Source organism: Marmota marmota, unplaced genomic scaffold (assembly GCF_001458135.2).
Source record: "Marmota marmota marmota unplaced genomic scaffold, marMar, whole genome shotgun sequence".
NCBI lineage: Eukaryota > Metazoa > Chordata > Mammalia > Rodentia > Sciuridae > Marmota > Marmota marmota.
In genome coordinates this window covers 2,832,548-2,857,410 of record NW_025999926.1, presented here as the reverse complement: position 1 = coordinate 2,857,410, position 24,863 = coordinate 2,832,548, and the positions used below count along the sequence as shown (strand labels likewise).

The 24,863-nt window shown below is 43.8% G+C and overlaps 1 protein-coding gene across 2 annotated transcripts in view; it reads right to left on the bottom strand.

Moving 5' to 3' along the window:
- Positions 1 to 24,863, bottom strand: part of Shc3 (SHC adaptor protein 3) — a 166,703-nt gene that overhangs the window by 50,913 nt on the left and 90,927 nt on the right. For both annotated transcript variants that reach the window (XM_048800297.1, XM_015503995.2), the window contains exons 6-7: positions 24,311 to 24,362; positions 2,281 to 2,407 (exon numbers count right to left, since the gene is read on the bottom strand). In XM_048800297.1, coding sequence (XP_048656254.1) covers positions 2,281 to 2,407; positions 24,311 to 24,362 — 179 coding nt within the window. The remainder of the gene's footprint in view (positions 1 to 2,280; positions 2,408 to 24,310; positions 24,363 to 24,863) is intronic.

Here is a 24,863-nt window from a genome sequence, read left to right as displayed (position 1 = left end):
GAGGGGAGGGGGGGAGGAGGAGAAACCAAAGAGAACTCCCCCAAACAGAAGCGCCTGCAATGCTAACCTCTGGGACCCCGGCACCACAGGAAGAACGCCTGCAGTGTTCTCCACAATGTAGGTCTCCGTAGGCTGGAGCCGGTCGGGGAGGACAGGGCAGGTGGAGGAAGCACGCTTGTCTCACAGAACCAGGCTGATCCAGCAGCAGGTGGAGCTGGTCCCAGGGGCTCTACTTGTTCCGCCCTCCCGGAGCCCTGCACAGTGAACGCACTGAGCACCGCCCTTCAAGGTGAGATGCCCAGCAGGACAAGCACCCGCAGCACCAAGCTATAGCAAAGGCCCCTGTGATGTTCTGTTATGGAAATTTAATCAATATTTACATCTGAAGTTTTTCTCAAAGGTTAAGATTCTTGTCTACTTCCTTTTCTTTCCTCCCAAAGACCTTCAGACTAAATAGGACACTTAATCACATACTCGGGACTTCAAACCTTCAATCTGATGCCAGAGAGCCAGAACAGTTAAATTAACTCTTTTCTACCCAGGTTTGTACAAATCGTTTTATCTGACTTTTACAAATACAGAACATTTTTAAAAATACAGAAAGCCATAATGATCAGTCTTAAAGATACCTAGGCATCCACCACTGAGATTAATCAAATGTTAAACCATTCAGCTATGTTTTATGCTACCTTTCTTTTGGGGAAAAAAAAAACACTAAAATTTCCCCTAGGAACTCAAGAAATAAAATAAGTACATAAATAAAAAAAAAAAAAGAAAATAGAAAGGAAAAGAGAGAGAGGAAAGGAAGAGAGGGAGGGAGGGAGGAAATTGATCCCACTCTGGATGGTAGATCTGTTAATAATGTGTTAGTGGTAGAAACTAAATGCTGGATATATGGGTATTCACTCTAAAAGTCTTTGTGTAATATTGAAACATTTTATTATAAAATGTTAGGGCAAAAATATGTTTTAAAAAATACGCTTGACAAGTACATTTCAAACCAACCCATCACCCCCCACCCATCCTCAGATACCCTGCCGCAGATGTACACATACCTCCTTACACACATGTACATATCCATAAACTATATGTACAGTTGCTTATGTATTTTCAAAACATGCGGTGAAAAGTAAATACTCATACTCATTTCCAATTTCTCCAAGATTTATCCTGGTCATACACATATACTGATGGATTCTTTAAGCACTATGTCCACCATGTAAAAAATAAAACGTCTGTTGACTTGTTCTCAGACCAGGGTACCCAGGCCACTGGACTTCCTCCCCTTACCTCCTCTTAGAGACCTGTCCCGGCTGCAGCAGGCTGAACCTTCTATATCAACTTGGGAGAAGGTGGGCTTTTCACATTGGCTCCCCAATGAAGGTCTTAAAGGGAATTTTCCAGGGAATAAGGAAAGAGATTAAAAGTCTCTTTCCAGAGAGGTCAAGAGGAAAAGGGAGATTAAGTGGGCCTTCATAATAGTGGACTGAAGACAGACACTGACCTATGGCTACAGCCCAGAGTGTAGTTTTGCATAAATTTTCGTTGTGCATGTCGATCAAGGACGGGGTGAAGGGCAGAATACTGAATGACCCATATGCCTTGTATTATGGCTTTAATGCTTTATGCTGCATGGAAGATTCTTCTGTCCCAAAGAAGCACAGAAGTAGATGCTGACCACCATTTATAGTGAGCTCAGTATCTCATAAGTGCTGTTGACAATCACTGTTTCACCCAACACTGAAGCCAAACTCTCTATTTTACAGGTGAAGCTCCTAGACTCAGAGAATTGAAGGAACTTGCCCAAGGCCACACAGCAGACAAAGGACTCCAAAGGCCACAAAGGACAATAAAGCAGATGGGGAGCTGGCAGCCAGTAGGTGCTCCTTGCAGCAGGATGCTGGCTAATTGTAATAGCAAGGACAATGGGACGTTTAGGATCTGTGATAGCACAGACCTAAGGAGGTGACATATGGAAAAATCACCTGGTCGCACAAGAAACAGAACAAAATATCACAATGAAGTTGCTTTTTGGTAACCTTGGTTACTATCACTATAGTTTCAAGAAAATATTTTCTACACATTCGAAGCATCACCCATATGTTGCCTTCCATCTGTGGCTTCCCGTGCCCGAGCCCAGCATGAGCAGGTGTCTCTGAGCCCAGGAAGCCCTGGGATGAACTGGGTGTGGCCAGAGTATGGCTCGGGGACGTCGTTTTCAAAGAAAATGTCATAAAACAGAGAGAGGGGCTTCAGCAAGTGGCGGGCAGCACTACTCACCGGTCCTGGAGAGCAGGAATCTTGGAAGGACACTGCAGATACTGCTTAAACCGCAGCTCAAAGGCTTGGCCAATGGAGCCAATGACGTCTTGGGCCAGTCCGTCACAGCATTCCAGAATGTGACAAGCTGAGAGAGAAGGGGACACAGGCAATTAGATACAGATGCGGGAGCTCCCCAGCTCCTCAACCAAGAGCTCCTTCTTGGGGTCAGAGAGAAAAGGAGGTGTCTTCCTGCTTCAGAATCCGTCTCAGCAGAACTGACTACACCATCATCTCTGGAAATCCCACAGCTATGGTGGAAGGCATCCATTTTTTTTTAAGAACCCGCTGTCTGCAAAATTATAGGTTCCATTTTTAAAGAAAGGACTTTTAAGTCCAAATTGGTGGTGCTTCAATATCTTTAGAGTCTTCGAACCATCAATCCTAACCTTGTTAGGGAAACAGCATTTGGAAGGAGACCTCAGCACAGCCTAGAGCCTGATCTTGCGCCAACGGAGTCCCATTAAGTCCCCGTGGGCTTTAAGCAGTGGATTTAAACTGAGAGCTGTTAAATGAACCTTCCTCTGCTCAACAGACTTGGAGACAGTGGTCTGGTGACTTTTCAGTGGGAGCACAATGTAGACCACAAAAGGCAGTCGCTGGAAATAGTAAGAAGCACAACCTCTTAGAATGGTGGTAAAGAGGTATTAGCCAGTGTGCCCGTCCCCGTAACGTGCACGCCACGTCCCACACAAAACTGGGACTGGATTTTCAGGCGGATTCTCAGGAAGGCAGCTTGAGAGGAAGAAGGGATAAAAGTTAGGGAGCTGGTGGACCAGAACAGTGCCCAGAGGCGGGGGGGAGCGGCCTGAGAGGGCTTTCAAGGGTTCGAGGGCAGGTACCAGCAGGACCGTCTCCGCACCAGGACAGTGTGTCCTGATGTGAGACCTCCAGACACTGCGGGCCTGTCACCAGGAGCAACGTGCTAAACAAAATGACCAAGACCATTGTTTGCCCTGAGCTCCTGCCTGTGTCCCAACAGACCAGACCAGACCAACATGGAGTCCCTCCTGACAACTGCCCCATTACCATACGGAAACTTGAAGGAAGCGGACAGATCCCGAAATAGACCAATTTCTCCAGAAAACAGGAGCCAGTATAATAAGAAATGCCCTCTGCTTTAGCCCTTACCTCCCCACCACCCCAAAAAAGTTTAAAATAAGTAACCTGATCTTGACCAATCAGGCTATTTTTTTAAGTGTTCTGTCTCCTTGTTCCCACTTTACAAAACCCACTGTTCTGCTTGGCCCTGTGGGAGCTCTCTATTTTTAGAAGGAGAATTCCCCAATTCATGAATCACAAATAAAGGAGATCTATGACTAAATGTGTTATAATTTTGCCTTTTGACAAGCACAACACACAGTCTTGCTACAAATGGGATAAAGGAATTCTCCTGGGGAAAAATGACAGATGCCTATCAACGCTCCGTCTCTCTCTTGCCAACAGCCACCACGTATTGCCAAGGAGGCTTCCTCCCTCCAGAAGCCCATGGCACCGCCAGCAAGGCGCTTGGTAGTTATTCCCAAGGGGTGGCAGTGACTAGGGAGACATGGAACTGCACCCACCTTGCAAGAGAAACCAGGACATGCCAGAAAGAGGCCTCATGTAGACAGGAAGGGGGCAGAGACCCCTACCACCTCCACGCTCATCTGCCCAGAGCCAGCTAGATACCCACAAGACAGTCCTGGACCCTCAGTCTGCTAATCCCCCAGACTATAGGTGGACCCAGGGAACAGTATTTGGAGGGAAGAATGCGGGCGAGCACACCATTGCTTTGGATCGCAGTGTAACCCATCAGATAGATAGAGCCGTCCTATTTTAGCAACAGGCAAAGAATCCATGTACAAAGGTGTGGGTGTCCTAGATACCGTTTATATGTTGATTTGTGATATTATTGGATTTTATTGTGGGTATTATTATTATTAAGCATAGTCCTGGATAGTCACATAGCAAGCCGTATTAAGCAAGGATCACGATGGCACAAGTCACCGATGAATACAAATGGAAGCCTCATGCTCAAGCTCAAAAGGAAGTGGAGGGTCAGACTTGAAGAAGCAAAATCCAGCATGACATGGTTCCCCCCAACCTATCTGCGGGCTTCCAGCCACACTTACTGCCCCCTACGGTTCCGCATCAGCACCAGCCAACGGAATTGTCTGGAACTTTGGAGAACCATAGAGTAAGAGGGGAAAAGGTCAGAAAGTAGAGTCTTTTTTCTTTTTTTAAAGGAGAGAAGCCACAGCTAACATTTGAAATGGAGAAGAGAAAAGGAGGCTTGTTCAGGGCAGTTCACTTACATCTCACCTCGACTCAACTCCAACACACATGAAGGCTATAAAGGGTGTGCTGTCACGTAAGGCCAGGCAGCTTGGAGCAGTGCAAGGGCCTAGGTGCAAGTGCCCTAGCAGGGTGAGGACCGGGCCCTACCAGTCTAAGTGACAGAGGGTGGCACAGCCTACAGATAGCGAGCCGGCACAGGAGCTCACTATCACTATCACTATTCACAGGAATTAAATCAGGACTCGGTCCTGGGACCTGGCATGGCCCCCAATAAATGGAGAAAACAATATCATCCACTGCTTGGTCTGAGGATTCCTTTTGTAAAAGTGGCCTTTAGGTATCCCAGAAGCTCACTCCACACCCCAAATGAACCCCGGATGTCATCTTGGGAGCCTGGTATCTTCTCTGAGAGCTTTGCCGGTCTTTAGCCAGAAGCCACATCCAAGAGGATCTGGCGTGAGCATCAAAAGATGAGTCCCCCCAAAAGGCGGCCATCAGACCTGGGTAGCAGTGTTGGGCTTCACGTGTCCACGAGGACATGGCAGCCAAAGGCACAGTTCCCAAGCAAGGAGGATGATGAGAGAGACCCGGAGCAATGTGCTCAGAATGAAGAGGTGAAATGGTGGAGAAGGGAGAAACATGGGTCAGAGGACCAGCAAGATGGAAGCATGGTCCACTCCGTCACTTCTGGGGAACCTGGTCCTTTTGATGGCATTGACAGCCAGCAGGAGTGTCATTTTCTTACTGGTGGAGTTCACTGGCCAACATGAGTCTCTTTTTGACTACTGTGAATGTCAATGGTTAGAAAATTTATCTTTCCATCTTTGAGACACTTTTTAAAACGATTTTTAATTTGGAGGAGTTGATTTCTTATCTTTTCTGATTAGATAATCATTTTTACTTTGAAATTGACACCCACAAAGTGTCCAAACGGGAAGTCAATCTTACCAGCTTTACTATTTCTTTCCTGTTTGCCTAAGTTCTTATTGTCATTATAACCCTTGACTTATGGTTTCTCTCTGAGAAGTTTAGTTCAGTTAAAAAAAAAAATAGTTAATAGTTTGATATAATCCCATTTGCCAGATCTGATTTTTGTTAACTAAGCTTTTGAGTTCTGACCCCCAAAAATCCTTGCCCAGACCAACGTCATGAAACATTCTCCCTATTTTCTTCTAAAAGTTTCATAGTTTGGGGTCTTACGATTATGTCTTTAATCCATTTTAGTTGACTTTTATATATGGAGAGAGACAGCATCTAGGTGTATTCTTCTGCGTGTAGATACCCAGATTTTCCAATGACAAATTTTGAATACACTATCCTTTCCCCAGCGGATGTTTTTGGCACCTTTATGGACAATCCGCTGGCTGTGAATGCATGGATTTATTTCTGGGATTTCTACTCTGTTCCATGGGTCTATGTGTCTGTTTTATGCTCAAACTCTTGCTTTCTTAGTGCAACTTTGCAGCATAATTTGAAGAAAGGTAGTGGGCTGCTTTGTTCCTTTTGCTCAAGATTGCTTTGGTTATTCAGGATCTTTTGTGATTCCATATAAATTTTAGGATTGCTCTTTTTTACTTCTGTGAATTTCATTGGTATTTTGATAGGGATGTCATGGAATCTATAGACTTAATTTTTAAACAGCTGATCTCATGGGAGTAGAGAGTAGAATGGTACATATCACAAGAGGGAAGTGGGTGTTCAGGAGAGAAGGGATGGAGAGATGTTGGGTGAAGGATATATAATTACAGTGAGAAAGGAGAATAAATTTCCAGAGACCAATTGTACAGCAAGATGACTATAGTTAATAACAAAATATTGTATTATTGAAAATGTAAAAAAGAAAATGGTTGCTATTAAAAAAGTAAAACTATGTGAGGGTAATGCATTGGTTAATTAGTTAGATGTAACCATTCCGTAATAAATATCTATAGTCTTCCCTTAAAATATGTGGGGAATTGATTCCAGGATCTCCTGAGGATACTAAAATCTGAGGATGTCAATTCCCCCATACAAAATGGCATATATTTGCACACAACCTACACACATTCTCCCTATGCTCGAAATCACTTTGAGATGACTTAAAGTAGCTAATACAATGTAAATGCTATGCAAATAGTTGTTATATTCTGTTTTTATGTGTACTATTTTTACTGTTGTATTGTTATTCTAAATATTTTCGATCTGCAAATCCAAAGATGTGGAGTCCATGGACACAGAAGGCCCTAGCGGACTTCAGTGTTAGGGTACAACAGGATAGAATCACACAGTGTTATCCACTGATTTAAAAAGTCAGAACAAAAATGTTTTCAACCTAGTTAATGCGAGGTTGGAGTCCATTTCCTGAAGCCACTTAATTCGAGTTCTTCAGCCTGACAGGGGGGCAGCAGTGTCTGTAAGAGCACCTTAGTTAGGAGCCCTCCGTCTCTCTCTGCTCCCTGCATGCCATGCCCTGAGCTGCTTTCCTCCTCTCATGATGCTCTACTTCACCTGGGACCCAGAACAATGGATTCAGCCAACCATGGACTAAACCTCCGAATCCATGAGCCAAAATAAACTTTCCTCCTCTAAGTTGTTCTTGTCAGGACTTTTGGTCCCAGCAATGAAAAGCTGACTAAAATATCCTGCTAAACAGTATTGACTATCTCTTCCTTTCATTGGGCTGATGGCACCCCACTTACCTAAAGCATGCTCACCAGAGCAAAGGAGATTCCTCAAACTCTGGCAGGTTTATCAGCCAACCATAGCCTGTTCATTTTATGTATTCATATGCCGCTCATTGTTCAAAGTTTTTGATCCAAGATAGGTAATAAATTTAAAAATCAAGCTAGCATGCTAGTGGTCATCTAACATGTGTCCTAGCACCAGAGGACCAGATTAAAACTACAAGGAGATTGCATTTACACCCATCAGGCTGGCAGGAGTTTAAAAGTCTGAAAGTGTCAATTGTTAAATCAAAGGAGCCCTGCTCTGTCACTTGTGGGATAATAATTTCAGAAAAGCTGAGGATGAACAAAGACATGGTAATCCAGCCTTAGAGGTATGCATATCCTGGGAAAATTCTTGCACTGGAGCACAAAATGGTGTGTCCAAAATAGTTACTGAAGATGTCATTCAATAGACATTTACCAAGCATCTAGCATGCTCTAGACCCTGCCCTAGGATCTGGGGATGGAGCAAGAAATAACACAGAGTTCCTGTTCTAATTAAGATTATATGTCTGAAGAAATACAATCGATCAACAGATATATGAAAAAATGTTCAACAGCACTAGCAATTAGAGAAATGCAAATCAAAACTACTTTAAGATTTCATCTCACCCTAGTCAGAATGGCAATTATCAAGAATATAGGCAACAGTAAGTGCTGGTGAGGATGTGCGGGAAAAGGCACACACATACTCTGCTGGTGGGACTGCAAATTGGTGCAACCACTCTGGAAAGCAGTATGGAGATTCCTCATAAAACTGGGAATGGAACCACCATTTGACCTCTGTTTATACCCAAAGGACTTTAAATCAGCATACCACAGGAATGCAGCCACATCAATGCTTATAGCAGCTCAATTCACAATAGCTGAGCTATGGAGCTGACCTAGGTACCCTTCAGCAGATGACCAGATAAAGAAAATATGGTAAGTATACACAATGGCATATTATGTGGCCTTAAAGAAGAATGAAATTATGGTATTTGCAGGTAAGTGGACGGAGCTGGAGAATATCATGCTAAGTGAAATAATCCAAACCCAGAAAACCAAAGGCCAAATGTCTTCTCTGATAAGTGGATGTTGATCCATAATGGGGGACAGGGGGCAGTAGGGAAGAATGGAGGAACTTTGGATTGGGAGAGGGGAGTGAGGGGAGGGGAGGAGGTGTATGGGGGAGAAGGATGGTGGAATGAGATGGGCATTATTACTCTGTATACATGTATAATTGCACAACCAGTGTGACTCTGCACCATGTTCAGCCAGAGGAAGGAGAAGTTGTGCTCCATTTGTGTACAATGTGTCAGCGTGCACTCTGCTGTAATGTACAAGTCATTAGAACAATTTTTTAAAAAATAAAAGAAGAAAAAAAAAAAGATCATGTGTCTTATAAGAGACAAAAGAAGAGAAGACATGGACACAGATTAGGAAGGGATGAGGTAAAATGGAGGCAGAGATCCGAGCAATGGGGCCGCAAGCCAAGGAATGTTGGGAGCCGTCCAAAACTGCAAGGGTCAAGAAAGCCTCCACGAGGGCCTTTGGAGAACATGAGGGCTTGCTGACTCCTGATGTCAGACTCCTGGCCTCCAGAAGGTTGAGAGAATAAATTTCTTTGTTTGACGCCACCTACTCTGTAGTCATTTGCTACAGTACCCACAAGGAACTAACACAACCATGGAGAAAAGGTAAAATAAAGGGGGATTCTGGTATCCCGTAAATGCACAAGATGATGAGAGGAGGTGACATTGGAGAGGACATAGGAAGGAAGCCAGGAAGGAAGCATGGGAAGGTCCTAGGTACTGGGTCTAATAAGTACAAAGGCCCTGGGGCAGCAGCCTGCCAGTCATGTCCAAGGATGATCCCAAAGTTGGTGCAGCGGCCATGGTGAGGGGGGGAGGTGGTGGGAGATGAGATCAGAGTCAGCAGGATGAATTAGGAAGGCTGATGTCTTGTTGACAGGTGGCAGGAGTAGACAAGGCAGAGAAGTGGGGAGCCACTAAGACAAGCAAGTGGTTTTTTTGGGCGGTGGGGGTTGTGGGCATTTTTTCCCCACTGAACCCACAGCTGAAAACTTGGATATACCCACAAGGGAGTACCCCAAACCATCACCAGAGGGTCCATTTGGTATTCCAATGATAGGAGCTTCAAATGCCTGGCGATCAGTACAGAGCAATTATTAGGGGGAACCCCCCCAGAGGGCCTTGGGTTGTTCTTACTAAGGACACCGGAGAACAGGGATTGTTAAGATTTCCATACTACATGTCCCCCAAAAGCTCATATGTGTGACAAGGAAAAGAACAGAGGGGAAATGACTCGGTTGTGAGAGGCGGCACCTGATCAGTGTGTCAATCGCCTGAGCTGGATCACCTGGGAGGTGACCGTAGGCAGCTAGGGTGTGGATGGAGGACGTGGGTCACTGGGGGGTATGCCTTCAGGGTTTATATGTTGTCCCTGGTGAGCAGATCCCTTTCTCTCTCTTTCTCTCTGTTTCCTGGTGGCCATGTCCTGCTGCTATGCAGGCAGAGAATGGAGGCCCAGAGCTATGGAGTCCACAGCCATCTGTGGACTGAGGCCTTTGAAACCGAGAGCCCCAATTAAACGCTTCCTCGTCTCTGTCGTTGTGGTCAGGTCCTCTGGTGACAGCAATGAGAAACAGGAATGTTGGACCTGGGTCTGTCCACAGCGGGTGGGGGGATGGCGAGGCCGGGGTTTACGGGAGAGTCTAGGGAGGGCTGGGCCAGGGCTCTCAGTGTGTGGGACAACAAAACACCTTCATCAGTGTCTGAGGGTGTTCCCGGCCTGGCTTGGCCTGAGGCCGGTGGGAGGTCCCCACAGCTGGCCCGGTCACACAGGGCTCAAGGCACTCTGACTTTCAAAGGATGCCGCAAGAAAGTTGGGGTGGGGGGACCCAGAACCACAAGGGAAAAGAAAGACCAAGTGGCAGCAGGGGTGGGGTGGGTCAGGAACCCCTCAGGAGGACGTCACCAGGCTGGGCCTGCAATTCCCGAGGGGGAGGGCCTGGGTCAGACTCCTGAGTGACACAAGGAGCAGGCTGGCCGTGCGTGAGCCCAGCTTCCCGGGTGACAAAGGTGGACTTGGGAACTGAGCACAGGGGTAAGACTGGGGACCTGGCACTGTTGGTAAAAATCACTGCTCCCAAGAGCCCCGCGTGGGAATCGATCTCAGCACCAGTGGTTGGGGGGATGAACCCTCAGCCACACTGTCACTAGGAAAAGCATTTAACCTCCTGGGCAAACTGAAGGAAAAAATAAGAGAGTAAGTCATTTCATGCACCCGTTACTCACATGAGGCTTTGTTTCTAGGGAAAAGAATAGTTAGAGGCAAAACTACAGTTTTTTCCACCAATGGGGTTTTTCGTTTTGTTTGCAGCGTTGGGGGTTGAACCCACGGGTACCCACCACTCAGTGGCACCCACAGTCCTTATTTTATTTTGAGGCAGTGTATTGCTTACTCACCTACACTGCCAACTTGTCATCCTTCTGCTCAGCCCCTCCGAGGAGCTGGGGTTAGGGGTATGCACCACGGTGCCCGGTGATAGGTTCTTATTATGTAAAGCTTTTCTGAAAAAAATCACCTCTTAGGGCCTACTGCCTTCCAGGGTTAAAAGAAACAGATCCCTTTCACTGAAATGACCACCTATTGCTGGCGTAGTGGTGCATGCCTGTAATCCCAGCAGCTTGGGAGGCTGAGGCAGGAGGATCATGAGTTAAAAGCCAGCCTCAGCAATGGTGAGGTGCTAAGGAACTCAGCAAGACCCTGTCTCTAAATAAAATACAAAATAAGGTAGGGATGTGGCTCAGTGGTCGAGTTCAATCCCTAGTACTTAAAAAATAGAAAAGAAAAAAGAAAAAAAATGAGATAACCGCCTATTACTAAAGGCCAGAATAAGGGAGTCTGGCTACCTGTGGTAGTGTATCCCATTTGCAGGTTTCACTCGAGTCCATTCCGCATCTCTCCCACTGTTAGGAAAATCTTGGGTGAAGAGCACAGGATGTCTCAGGAATTTTTAAGGTTGAATATGTCAGTTTTTCTCCTACTAAGGCAGCATCACCTAAATCTCAGATATGACTTTTCATGTGTCACTCCAGGGAGTACCAGAGGGGGGTTAATCAGGGTGCCATTGTGACTAAAAATTGCATGAATCACATGCCCCTTGTGGACAGCTGTATGTCCAACTAGAGCATCATTTTGTAGTTGCTTGTGACCCAAACAGGTCACTTAGAACTAATATGTACATATATATGGTTGCAGGACATGGGAGTCATGGGCAGTAATTAGAGTCTTCAAGAGATATTTACCCCAAGAAACTGAAATAAAGACATTGAAGAGAAATCTGTACTTAGCTATTCACACTAGCCAAGAAATGGAATCAGCCTAAGAGACCATTGACAGATGAGTGGATAAAGAAAATGTGATCAATACAACATGATGGAAAACTAGGCAGCCATAAAAAAAGAGTGAATCTTGTCATTTGCAGCAATATTGATAAACCTGGAGGGCACTATATTAAGTGAAACAAGCAGGCACAGAAAGATAATTCTGCCTGTTCTCAGTTATGTGTAGAATCTAAAAAAGCTGATCTCAGCAATAGAGTAGAATGCTAGTTATACAGGCTGGGAAGGGTGTGGAGGAGAAACAGAGGAAAAGGTTAGAAAAGGTTGGAAAGGTTGGTCAACAGGTACAAAACTTAGTTGGAAGGAATAAGTTCTGTCGTGCTATTGCCCAATAAGGTGAGTACAGTGAACAATAAACTATATATTTCAAATAACTGAGAGAACTTCTAATATCCTCATCATAAGGAAAAGGAAATGATAAATGTCAGTGATAACAGAAATGCTGATTACTCTGATTTAATCATTAAGCATTGTATAGGAGTATGCAAAACCTCCCACTGTACCTCATGAATATATATAATAGTTATGTGTCAATTAAAAATTAAATAAAACTTTAAAACATAAATTTTAGAAAAGAACATGCTTCATTAGAACCCAACAAAGCCAAATCTCTTGGGAGTTTCATCTCTCCTCTGCGCATGTCACTGCCTGGGCCCCCCATTGGTCCTGGTTTTCAAATCCCCCTCACCAACCTCTGGGGGACCCTTACCTCCTGGAGATCTTGGTGGTGGTTGTTCCCATGGGACTCAGTGACTAGGAAGAGAGACCTTTTCCCCTTCCACCAGGTTAACTGTGGTAACTGGGGAGTCTTGATACCAGGGAGATAAATATGAATGCTCATTAGAAATACTTCTAGATGAAGAGGGTGGAAAAAATGGTAGAAAAGTAATAAAACAGGCATCTGCTTTATGCTTTATATATAAACCTTGCTGCTCCGCCATTGGTGGCTTATTTTAAAAACTGACATTTTCCCCCTTCTCTTCTCCCACTCCCTGTCCCTAACCTCGGAAGCAGCAAGATTACCATTCTTCCTGGACTCGGCCTAGTCGTCTGTCCTGCTCGCTGACCTCAGGAAGGAAGGAATCCAGACTTGGGAGCTGAGGCGCTAAGATGCAGGTGTGCCCCCTCAAGGCTACCGCCTGGATCTCAACTAGGAATCCTCACAGGGCATCCCCCCAACACCACCCCCAGTCGTTAGAATCACAGCCCCAAGGGCAGGAGTTCCTGTGTGTTCCCATTTGCTAGCAAATCAACAAAACTTCTATTTCCTTTCTCTCAAAACCTTGCCCCTGTGGTTGGATTGGCAATGGAGATCCCGAGCAGCCAGCACACACGGGAGGCTCCCCGAGATACAAGAGTCCTGTGCAGCGGCTCCAGGAGACGGGGAACAGAGGAAAGTGGGGAATTCAACTCAGGCGTCAGTGAGGCCCAGGAATAATGAATGGTCTCTTAGAGAAATCGACTCCCTCAGTGCCAGGCCTGTGGCTGCTGCATGGGGCCAGGGAGGCTCCCCCCAGATAATCCTAAAGATTTGCAGAAATGCAGACTTCCCTGAGGGGCAGGTGTGTGCAGCCCAGCAGGAAGGAGATTAAATACAGGCTGGCTGAAGGGCAGACCCTTGCCTCCCAGTGCCTCCCTCTGGATTCTAAGTGAGACTGTGGCAGAAACCGGCTGGGAGCTCCAGACGAGCAGGGTGACAGCAGGACCTTTGAAAAGGGAGGTTCAGATGGACGCCAGCCCACGCACACCAGCTGCCGTCTGGCACAGTTCACACTGACCAGTCAAGTGGCGGGATTCGTCACAGGACATTCAGAGCCACCTCAACTGCCCCTGGAGAAGGGCCGGGCACGATTCCTGCAACTCTGGGGACAGAACATTTCCCTCCCAGCAGGGAAAGATCTGGAAGCAGGGCTGTCATCACTCAGGTCATTGCCTGAAACTGCCCTAAGAGCTTTTCTGTGCTCAGGAACTGGGCAGCATGGAAGCAGAAGCCTGGGCCAGAGAGGCCAAGAACTGCATATTCAGCAGAGGCCAGGAAGGCCCCTCTGCACCAGAGACACACAGGTCACCCAGTCAAGACCCTGGTGCCTACCATTGCCTCCCAGTGTCTGGCGTGATCCCCCACTGGAAGGCCCAGCAAGACACCCCTCCATGTCACGTCCTGTGACAAGGAGTCATTTTAGGTTCTTTAATGTCAGCTTTTCCGTTTAACCACTGTTGTCTTCTGTGTTGACTTGATAGATTTCATCCTCCGGCTGGTATCCCATTCATTGATCTGGTTTTATGTTGTTTCTTTAAATGTGTGTAAGGATGGCCTTAGACCTGAGCCTAAGCAACTCCATTTTAAAACCCCAGTTTGAAACCTGCAGTCTCACCAGGCACTCCTAATGGGCCCTCCAGTATGGCCCTAGGCACAGACAAGTCACTTCTCCCCACCCTGGTAAACTCAGTGTGAATCCTCCGGCATGGGAAAACCTCAATATAGAAGAAGAAACATGAGAAAACAGAAAAAAATAGACTGCAAAAAGTTTGTAACTCCCCAATAACTGAATTCACATATATTAAAGCAGACGAAATCTCCAAGTACTTTAAAAATTGGTTGTTAAAATGATTAACGAATTTAAAAAGATCTAAGGAATAAATTAAGGGAGGAATAAAACAGGATCTGAATGAGCCTTTCACTAAGAAGACAGAGATTCCTAAAAAAAAAAAAAAAAAAACCAAACAGAAATCTTGGGAATGAAAGGTACAATAAGTCAAATAAAAGACTCAATTGAAAGTTTCTAAAATATTTTATCAAGGAAAACACAGAATCTCAGCTTGAGGACAAGGTGTCCTTGGGAACTCTCAGAGAGCATTAAAGACAAAAATAATAAAACTTTTCTGGTTTAGATCTGAGCTCAAAAAGCTCACGTGTGAGACAGTGCAAGAATTTTCAGAAGTGAAATGATTAGATGATAAGAGGGTGACCTAATTGGTGGATCTGCCCACCCACATGGATTAACTGGTTGGGAACTACTGGCAGGTAGGATGGGGCTAGAGGAGGTAGGTCACTGGGGTGTGCCTTAGGAGTTTATATGTTGTCCTTGGCGAGTGGACCTCCCCTCTCTCTGTTTTCCGGTTGTCCTGTCTCGGGCTGCTTCCTTCTGCCACATCTTTCCATCATAGTGTTCTGCATCGCCTTGGGCTCAGAGCTACGGAGTTTGCCGACCAAGGACTGAACCTCTGAAATTATGAGCCAAAATCAACTTTTCTTCCTCTAAATTGTTCTTGTCAGGTCTTTTGGTCATAGAAGCACAGAGCTGACTAAAACAGAAACTAGGACCAGAATGTATAAGAACTCTGGAGCAACATTAAGTGACCAAACGACACTCACTGGCTGAGAGGAAACAGCAGAAATATAGGCTATTGTGATTGACATCATAGTCAGTGAAATAACAGGATACTTCCTAAACTTTGAATGAGTCGTACATCAATATGCTGGAAGCATTTGGAATCCTAAGTAGAGAAGACACATGACACATTATAATTACAATGATAAAAATCCAGAAAAAGGAAGAATTTCAGAGGATACAAGAGAGATGGCCAGGTCACATTTTAAGGAAAATTACTCAGATTAACAGCAGATTTCTCTGAAGAAACCCTGAAATCCAGGAGGATTTGGACTGATGTATTTTGAGTCCCAAAAGAAAAAGATTGCCAACCAAGATTACTATAATCCAGCAAAGCAATCCTTCAGAATCAAAGAAGAAATAAAAACCTTCCAAGGTAAACACAAAGTAAAGAAATTCATGACTTCTTAGCCAGCACACTTAAAGGAATTCCACATACCAAGAGAGCTCAGGAAAGAATAAATCTCATTAGAAGAATAGATAAGCAAATGAGAATTAGCACTGAAGCAAACACTGCAAAGAAACAAAAATTACAAGACAGAATACATTATCTCTCTACAATAATACTGTGTGTAAAAAATTTCAGTTCTCCAGTCAAAAGACAAACTGTCAGATTTCATTAAAAAAAAAAAAAAATGAGACCCAACTATATGTTGTCTGCAAGAAACACATCTCACCGATAGACATCCAGAGGCTTAGAGTAAAAGGAGGAAAAACGAAGATCCATGCAAATAAAACCTGAAAGCAAGCAGGAGTAGCTGCTCAATCTGTCAAAGTGGACTTCACGCCAAAATTAGTTAGAAGAGATAAAGAAGGTCAACACACACTGGTAAAGGGAACAATCCAACAAGAAGACATAATGATAGTCAATATTTATGCCCCACACATAAGGTGCACCTGATTTATAAAACAAATGCTGTTTACCAAAAAGGCTCAGACAAATCCCAGAACAATAAAACAGTTATTTCAATACACCTCTCACCAATCGGTCACCCAGACATCAAATCAGCAAAATGCTACAGAATTAGAACATACTATATAGATCATATGGACTTCATGACATCTACAGAATATTCCATCCAACAATAGGTGACGACACTTTCTTTTCGGCTGTTCATGGAACTTTATCCAAAATAGATCAATCACATCTTGGGCCACAAAACAAGTCATCACAAATCCATAAAGGATAATAACATTTATTGCATATTATAACATTATAATAGAATGAAGTTAGAAATTAATAGCAAGAAAAAATATAGAAGCTATATAAACACATGAAGATTCAATAACTTTTGAATGATGACAGGGTCAGTCAATAAATAAGATAAAATTTATAATTCTTATAATCAAACCAAAATCTTTGATACACAGTAAAAGCAATTTTAAGAGGAAATTTTATATCTATAAATGCCTATATAAGAAATGCCCAAATAAATCACCTCACAATCTTAGAAAAACAAAAATGAACCATTCCCAAAATGAGAAGAAATATAATCCAAAACCAAAGTTAATGAAATAGAGAGAATACAATGCAAAAAATCAACAAAGAGTTGTTTTTTTTTTTTAAATATGGGCAAGATTGATAAACTTCTATTCAAACTAACAGAGAAGGGTAGGTGGGGAAGAGTCAAATTAATAGATTAGAGGTGAAAGGAAATATTAAAACAGACATGAATGAATCCAGAGGATCATTAGAAACTATTTTTGAAAACTTACATTCCAATAAATTAGAAAATCTAGAAGAAATGAATAAATTTCTAGACACATGTGAAATACAAAAGTTGAACCAAGAGGATATAGAAAAACTAAACACCGATAACAAACAAGAACATTAAAAACAGTAATAAGAAATCTTCCAACAAAGAAAATCTCAGGACCAGATGAGTATACAGCAGAATTCTTCCAGATCGATAAAGAAAAAATGCCAATGATCCTCAAATTATTCTATGAAATAGAGAGGGACATTTTCAAACTCATTCTATGAAGCCAGTATCACCCTAATATCAAAACGAGGTAAGGACACTCCAAGGGAAAAAAACTGTAGTCCACAAAAAATAGTAACCTTATATAGAATGAGCAGTCTCGAGAGCTAATGTATAGTACAGTGACTAGAGTTAATGACGACAGATTGCTTGACTGGAATTTCTAAGGCAGTAGATTAAGTTCTCACTATACACACATACAAAGGGGATGGGTATACTAATTTGTTTGGCTATAGTCAACTTTGGACTGTATCAAAAGATGATTGACTGTATCAATAAATTAAAGCTAGGTGTGGTGGTGCACACTGTAATCCCAGCTACTCGGAAGGCTGAGGTTTCAGGTTTTAAGGCAGAGTGGGCAACCTCATAAGACCCTGTCTCAAAATGAAATTTAGAAAGGGCTGGGGTGTAGCTCAGTGGTAGAGTGTCAGGCTTAACCTCCAGTACTGTGAAAAAAAAATAATAATAATTTTGTATATTTTAAATATTTACAAGTCTTAGTTTAAAATTAAATATGGAGGGGAAAAAATAGAAGAATTCCAATTTCCTGAAAAACAGTGAATCTATTCAGGGCTATACTAATAACTTGGTCAAAGTTGAAGACTTCCATTCTGTCTTTTCACCTCATTCTGATGCCTCATTCTCACACAAAAATGGAAAAATGGTGAAGCATGATGGTACACATCTGTAAGTCAAGCAAATCTGGAGGCTGAGGCAGGAGAATCATAAGTTTGAGGCAGCCCAAGCAACTAAAGAAGGCCCTTAGCAAATTAATGAGAACCTGTTTCAAAATAAAAAGGGCTAGGGATATGACTCGGAAAAGCACCTCTGGGTTCAATCCCCAGTGCCCCCCCCCCAAAAAAAAAAATGGAAACATAGGTAAGTTCTAAGTTGGTTTTTTTTTTTTTTTCAAGTTCTGAATAAGATCCAGAAATACTAATCACATGAGCACAAGAGTAATATCCAAGGGCTAGGGATATGGCTCAGCTGCACAGCACTTGCCTACCATGTGTGAGGCTTTGGGGGTTGAGAGAGAGAGAGAGTGTGTGTGTAGGAGAGAAAGAAAGACAACCCTTTACCTGTTTGATAGTGTTTCACATGACCTCATAGATCTTGTTCAGCAAATAGGGGTACAGTCAATCACTAATCAAAAAGGAAGAGGAAAGTATGAATCATCTTGTGATCTAAATGAGTCACTCAGGATGTAGAGTCCTTAGATTAACCAAAGGACAATCTCAGAGTGAGAGTTCTTTCTCAAGTCCCTAATGTACTAGTCACATCTCCAAAGCAACACTCCTGTAATATCTTGGGTATAAGATGTCCCCTAAAAACTCATGCAGAGGTGAAATGATTAGATTATGATATCTATAGCCAAATCCGTAGATTAATCCATTTGATGGATTAATAATTTAAAGGAAATATTGTACTTGGAGAGACCTGTAGGCAGCAAGGGTCTGGAAGGAAGAAGTAGGTCACTGGGGACATGCCTTTTTCTCTGGTGCCTCATTCTCTGTTTCCCAGCCCTCAGCCATACCCTTCTACCATGGTACTCTCCTTCACTTCAAGCCCAGAGTGATGGAGTTGACCAATCATGGACTAAACTCTGAAACTTGTGAATCTAAAATAAACTTTTCCCTCCTCTAAATTGTTGGGTTTTTTTTCCCCCCAGGTCTTTCAACCACAGTGACCAAACTCAGACTATTTTAGACACCTTTTTCACTGCTATGACCAAAAGATCTGATAAGAACAATTTTAGGGGTGGAAAAGTTTATTTTGGGGCTCTCAGGTGGCCGACTCCATCTTTGGGGACCAGGGTGAGGCAGAACATCATGGTAAAGGGTGTGGTAGAGGAAAGTGGCTCTAGATATGGCACCAGGAGGCAGAGAGGGAACTAAGCTCAACAAGGACAAAGTTCAACAAGGCATGCCCCCAGTAACCCTTCAGTCACACCCTATCTGCCTAGTTACCACCCGGTAAATTCCTATCAGAGGATTAATGCACTGATTGGTTGAAGATTTTCATAACCCAATCATTTCTCCTCTAAGCTTTCTTGCATTTCACACATGAGCACCTCTTATCTGAACCATAACATTCTGCCCCAGAATTCATGCCCATTTCACAATGAAAAATACATTCAATCAACTTCCAAGAGCCCTCATAGTCTTAACAGTTCTATGATTGTCCAAAAGTCCAAGTTCAAAGTCTCCACCAAGACTCAAGGCAAACTCTCAAAGTAAGCCCCTATAAAAAATCAAAAGAAAGTTACATATATCCAACACATAAGGACACAGAGTATCTAGTTCTGTTCCCAAATAGAGAAATATGGGCACAAAAAGAAGGGACAGGACCAAAAAGATCGAAATTCAACTGAAAAAACAATTCCTACAGCTCCAGTATCTACGGTACATGGCATGATAATGTTATCACCTTAGGGTTGGTGTAGACCTGCCCTATAGTCTTGTTGGTTGCAACCCATGTGGCCTCTTTCTTGGCTTCTCTTTGCTTGATTCCTGCAGCTTTCCTCAGCATTCATTCCACGTGACTGTCATCTCTTAATCTTGGAGGTCTCCACTGCAACTTCTACTTCCTTCTCATGAGTTGCCCTCTCAGGGGGCTGCCTGCTGGGATTCCAGCCCTGCTACTCTTTGCTTGGCCTCTCAGGCATTCCTCTGAAATCTCAGTAAAGTCTCCATGACCACCTAGTTCCAGCATCCTGTATTCCTGCAGAACCAGCACCAGGTGGTTGATGTCAAGGTCTTCTGCCATCTTGAGCAGTAGCCACGCCTCCTGGGACCATGGCTGCAGTAGCCCTTATGTGCCTGGGTGTCTGAGCTCAGAGAGACAACTTCCTAGACACTCTCTGTACAAGCACAGTGCTTCCCCCACCTCTTCTATTTTCACCTTTAAGTCTGACATAGGTATGGTCTTGCAAATTTCTGGGATGCCCATAAGCCATCTTTTCTATTATCTCTGAGTAAAATACTTCAGCATCTCTTGAATGGTTATAATCTCTTTAACCACCACAGCTTCCTAAGCTCTATTTTTACTCACAATTTTCTGGTCAAACTGCAAGTTTTTCAAATCTTTATTATTTGCTTTATGCTCTTGATTATCACAATAAACTTTGCTATAATCCCCTGAATGCTGTACTGCCTTGAAATTTCCTCCACCAGGTTAATTCATCTACCACCTTTAAATTCAGCTTCACAGAAAGTTTTGGGACATAGAAAACCGTAGACAATTTCTTTGTCAGAATGTAATGAGAATGGCTTCTAGTCCAATTTCCAATACCGTCTTCCTTCTCTGAAACCTCATGAGCCCCATCTTTACTGTCCATAGTCCTACTGGGTTTTGAGCTCCTTTCAGAATCACTCCTTAATCTCTGCTTACATCATTATAAAGCTTTTCTGGCTTGTATCTGTATATTTTTCAAAATCCTCCCCCCTGCAAATCAGCTCCAAAGGCTTCTGAACAACATGGTCAGGTTAGTCATAGTGACAACCCCACTTATCCATATCAATTTCTGTTTCAGTCAGCTTATTCATTGCTGTGATCAAAATACCTTACAAGAACAACAGGAAGAAAAGTTTATTTTCTTATTTTTTTTTAAGAGAGAGAGAGTTTTAATATTTATATTTAGTTTTCAGTGGACACAATATCTTTATTTTTATTTTTTTATGTGGTGCTGAGGATCGAACCCAGCACCCCACGCATGCCAGGCGAGCGCGCTACCGCTTGAGCCACATCCCCAGCCCAAGTTTATTTTCTTTTAAGAAAATTTAAGTTCAGTCCATGATTAGCCAACTCTATAGCTCTGGGCCCAAGGGAAGGCAGAATATGTGGCAGAAGGGTATGGCAGAGGGAAGCAACTCTGGCAACCAGGAAGCAGAGAGAACTCTGCTCACCAGGGACAAAATATGAACCCTAGTGATTCATTCCTCTAGCCACATCCTTCCTGACTACAGTTATCAACCAGTTAATCCACTGAGTAGGCTATGCGTCTTAATTTAATCATTTCACCTCTGAAAATTCTTGCATTGTCTCATACGAGTTTTGGGGGACACCTCACATCTAAGCCATAACACCATTCCTATACATGTATCTAAAAGAATTCAAGTCATAGCAGCCTAAAAAAAAAAAAAAAAAAAAAAAAAAAACACAATCGTCAAGTTATATAACCAGCCTAGGTGTCTGTCAACAAATGGATGGAAACAGACAACATGGTATATATACACAATGGAGTTTTATTCAGCCATAAAGAAGAACAAAATTATGTCACTTTCAGAAAAGTGGATGGAACTGAAGAGAATCATGTTAAGTAAAATAAGCCAGACTCAAAAAGTTGAGGGTCATGTTTCCTCTCATATGCAGAAGTGAGAGATAGAGTAAAGGAAAAGCAGGGTCTCATGAAAATAGAAAAAAAAAAAGATCATTAGGATAGAGGAAGGAATCAGAGTTAGAGAGGAGGGAGGGCCAGGGAAGATATTGGGGAAGGAAATTCATCAAATTTCATTATGTACATGTACAAATATGTCACAACAAATCTTGTAATTACTTATAATCATCATGCCCTAATTGAAAAATTTAAAATACTTCTAGAGAAGCCAAAATGATATGCAAAAATTCATAAGCAGGAATGATCATGGAAACAAACAGTAACAGCAGCAAGGGACAATAACCTATTACTGTAGGGTTTCAACAGAAGACTTGCAGAGACCCCGAGGTGTCACAACTCTGTCAGGCTTGGGGCCCAAGGAACTACAGTGCTTCAAGGCTTGCTGGAGCACACGGACCTACAGGTGTCTGAAGGAGGACTTAGATACTTGAGAGCCTAAGTCAGAACTTCACATCCAGAACTCTTACTAATCTGATTGTCAATGGTAGAGGCATTCGTACTAAATTAAACCTTGGCCTAGGGGAGGAAAGATAGAAGAAGCTGGGGAAAGGCCCTTCCCTGGCTCCCTGGGAGGAGGAAATGCTGGGTGACATAGGTGGGATGGAGGCAGAGGCTCTGCAGTCAAGTTCATGGCAAGGTTGCACAGAGATGCAGCCAGACTCCCCTCTCCACCCACACTGCCTCCCGTGGGTACAAAACAGAGGCAGGACAGATAATGATGGCTGCAAATTCCTTGATAGGATTCTCCTCAAAGCGTAGGTGTGCTGGTCATCTTTTTGTCACCGTGACCGGGAGAGCTGACAAGAATCACTTAGAGAAGGAAGTTTACTTGGGCTCACGGTTTCAGAGGTTCGGTCCATTGTCGGCCAAATCCATTGCTCTGGCCTTAGGTGAGGCAGAACATGGTGGCAGAGAGAGCCGTGAAGGAAAGCTGCTTGCCTCGTGGCCGCCAGAAAGCAGAGAGAGAAACAAAGAGGATCCAGAGGGACAGGACAGAATTCCCAAGGGCCTGCTCCCAGGGAACTACTTCCACCAGCCACGCCCCCCACCTGCCTGCAATCACCACCCAGGAGTCCATTCAGACTACTACTCCATCAACTGAATGAATGCACCCATTACCTGTGACTCTTATGATCTAATCATTTACCTCCTCCACTAGCACAGGAGAACTGGGGGGACATCTCATATCCAACCATAACAACAGGCATGGTCCTACTCTCCATGAATCTGAGCTACGTGTGGTGGCTGTGGGTTGGTGTTCACTGGTCTGGATGACAGTCCTGATTATGATAGTGTGCCCCTGCTCACCTGCGACAAATACTAGTCATCTGCAGTCATCACTGAGCAGCTGCTTCCCCTGAGAAATGGTGGACCAGAACATCATGTTGGCAAGGAAGCCCTCATGGGGACCATTCTGAGGTCATCAAGACCACCCAGGTCCCTCTTCTTCTACCCTCAACATTTCATAATTACCTCATCTCTGCTCAGAAGTGACAATTAGAAAATAGGAAGATGTCTGGATTAGAACCTGTATGACCTCATCTGTAGAAGTCCTCCTATCTGCCACCCAACCAAAATGATAGTTTTTGGTGATGGATGGTCAGGCCTGGGAGACAACAATAGCTAAAAACTGGTTGTAAAGTCTTGTTATCTTTAATCTAAAGAAACCATTCAAAGGAAAGACAACCCCCATCGATTCACTGCTTATTAACCCAGGGTTGAAAAAGACCAGGTGGAAAATAATCCTCACACACACTTACACAGAAATGAGAATTTTTACAGCCAGGTTAGGTTCCGTTTGCAAGAGCCATTGACATATTAACTATTTAACCCCTTGCTCTGCAAATGCCTCTTTAGGAGGAGTCATGAGTCATACAACATCATGCCTAAGAAAGAAGGAGCTTGCAGGAATCCCTAGGGAGCAGGTCTCCACACTGTGGATCAATCTACCCATATGGGTTGTCTTGAAAATATTTCTGAGATAGAGGGTTGCAGGGAGGGGGAAAAAACAGAATGCTAAGATCTCATTCATATCGAAATTTTTAAATGGGAGAGAATACACGTGTGCGGTTATGGATTTAAATAGGATGCCAAGCCAGCAGGAAAATCAGCAGTTGGTACATGGGGTAGGGTCTGGGAGGATGTGGGGGGGCCAGCTGGTAGTGGAAGGAAGTGGTTTGTATTGTTATAAATACCAGTGGTGGGAGTGGCCATCGATGAGTTTTTGATTGCAGCTGTGGTATAACACATAAGGAGCTGCCTAGCCGTCAAGAGTACCAAGGCATAGGTCAGCCCCACCACCCCAAGTGTCTTATCATCCAATGGGTCTTGGTATTGTAAAGGAACACCCACCCCCATCTAGCCTGTATAAGCCTAGAAGCTTAAGGTGGGATAAGGAGAGGCACCCTGAGCTTGGACACTGGGCTGTGAGCTGGGTAGGACAGTTAGAGGTAGCTCAGGTGGCTGAATCAACAGTGGGCATACACAGAGAGCTGACCCTGGGCAGGAGGATCAGCAGGCATAGAGTCTTCAAAGTGTAACCAAGGACACTATCGGAGCACAGGTGGGGTCTGCTAATGTATTAAGTCAGGTGTAGCGAACCGTAGCCATCAGGATACAGATTTGTGTTTTAAGCTTAGCAACGTCCAGCATCTCTTAATTCAGCCAGGTGATGCTGCTACCCTTGCAGATCTCAATTATCCTTCATAATATGATATGACACATGTTCGTTTTGGCAAAGGGAACTGAGTTAATGAGGAACATCTGGTACGAGTGTTAAGCCTGGCTGTAAACAAATGAGCAATGTTGTGGGTCAAGCATGGCTTACCTCTGCGATTAACAGGGTCCTTAGCTACATAGGCGACGTAGTCTGTTGTGTCCTGTTAAAGAAAAAAACAAGATGTCTGTTATCACTCATCACAAGGAGAGAACACTACAGGGATACAGTACATCAACACAAGCTGATAAGGACACTTCCCACCATACAAAGAATCAAACACTGCCTACACAACAGCCCAACCAAGGCAGCTTCTTGTGATGCACATTCTGGCTCAGTATGTCCAGGCAGGGCCTGGGGGGCTGCATTTCCAGCCACCCTCCTGGTACTGATGCTGCTGGCCCATGTTCACACTAGAGCAGCCGGGATAGAAGGCACCGCTTCTCTGCATGTTGCATCTTCAGCTTCCAAAACTGAATCCTATTGCCCAGATAATTTGATTTAACTGGTTTGGATGTGAGCCTTGAGCATCAAGAATTTTTTTAAGTCCCTAGAAAAATATTAATGTGAACCTAAGTTGAGAACCACTACTCTCAGCAATGTCCATACCTGGGGCCCTCAAATTTGAATTAGTGTCAGACTCCCATGTAAGTCTTGTTAGAAC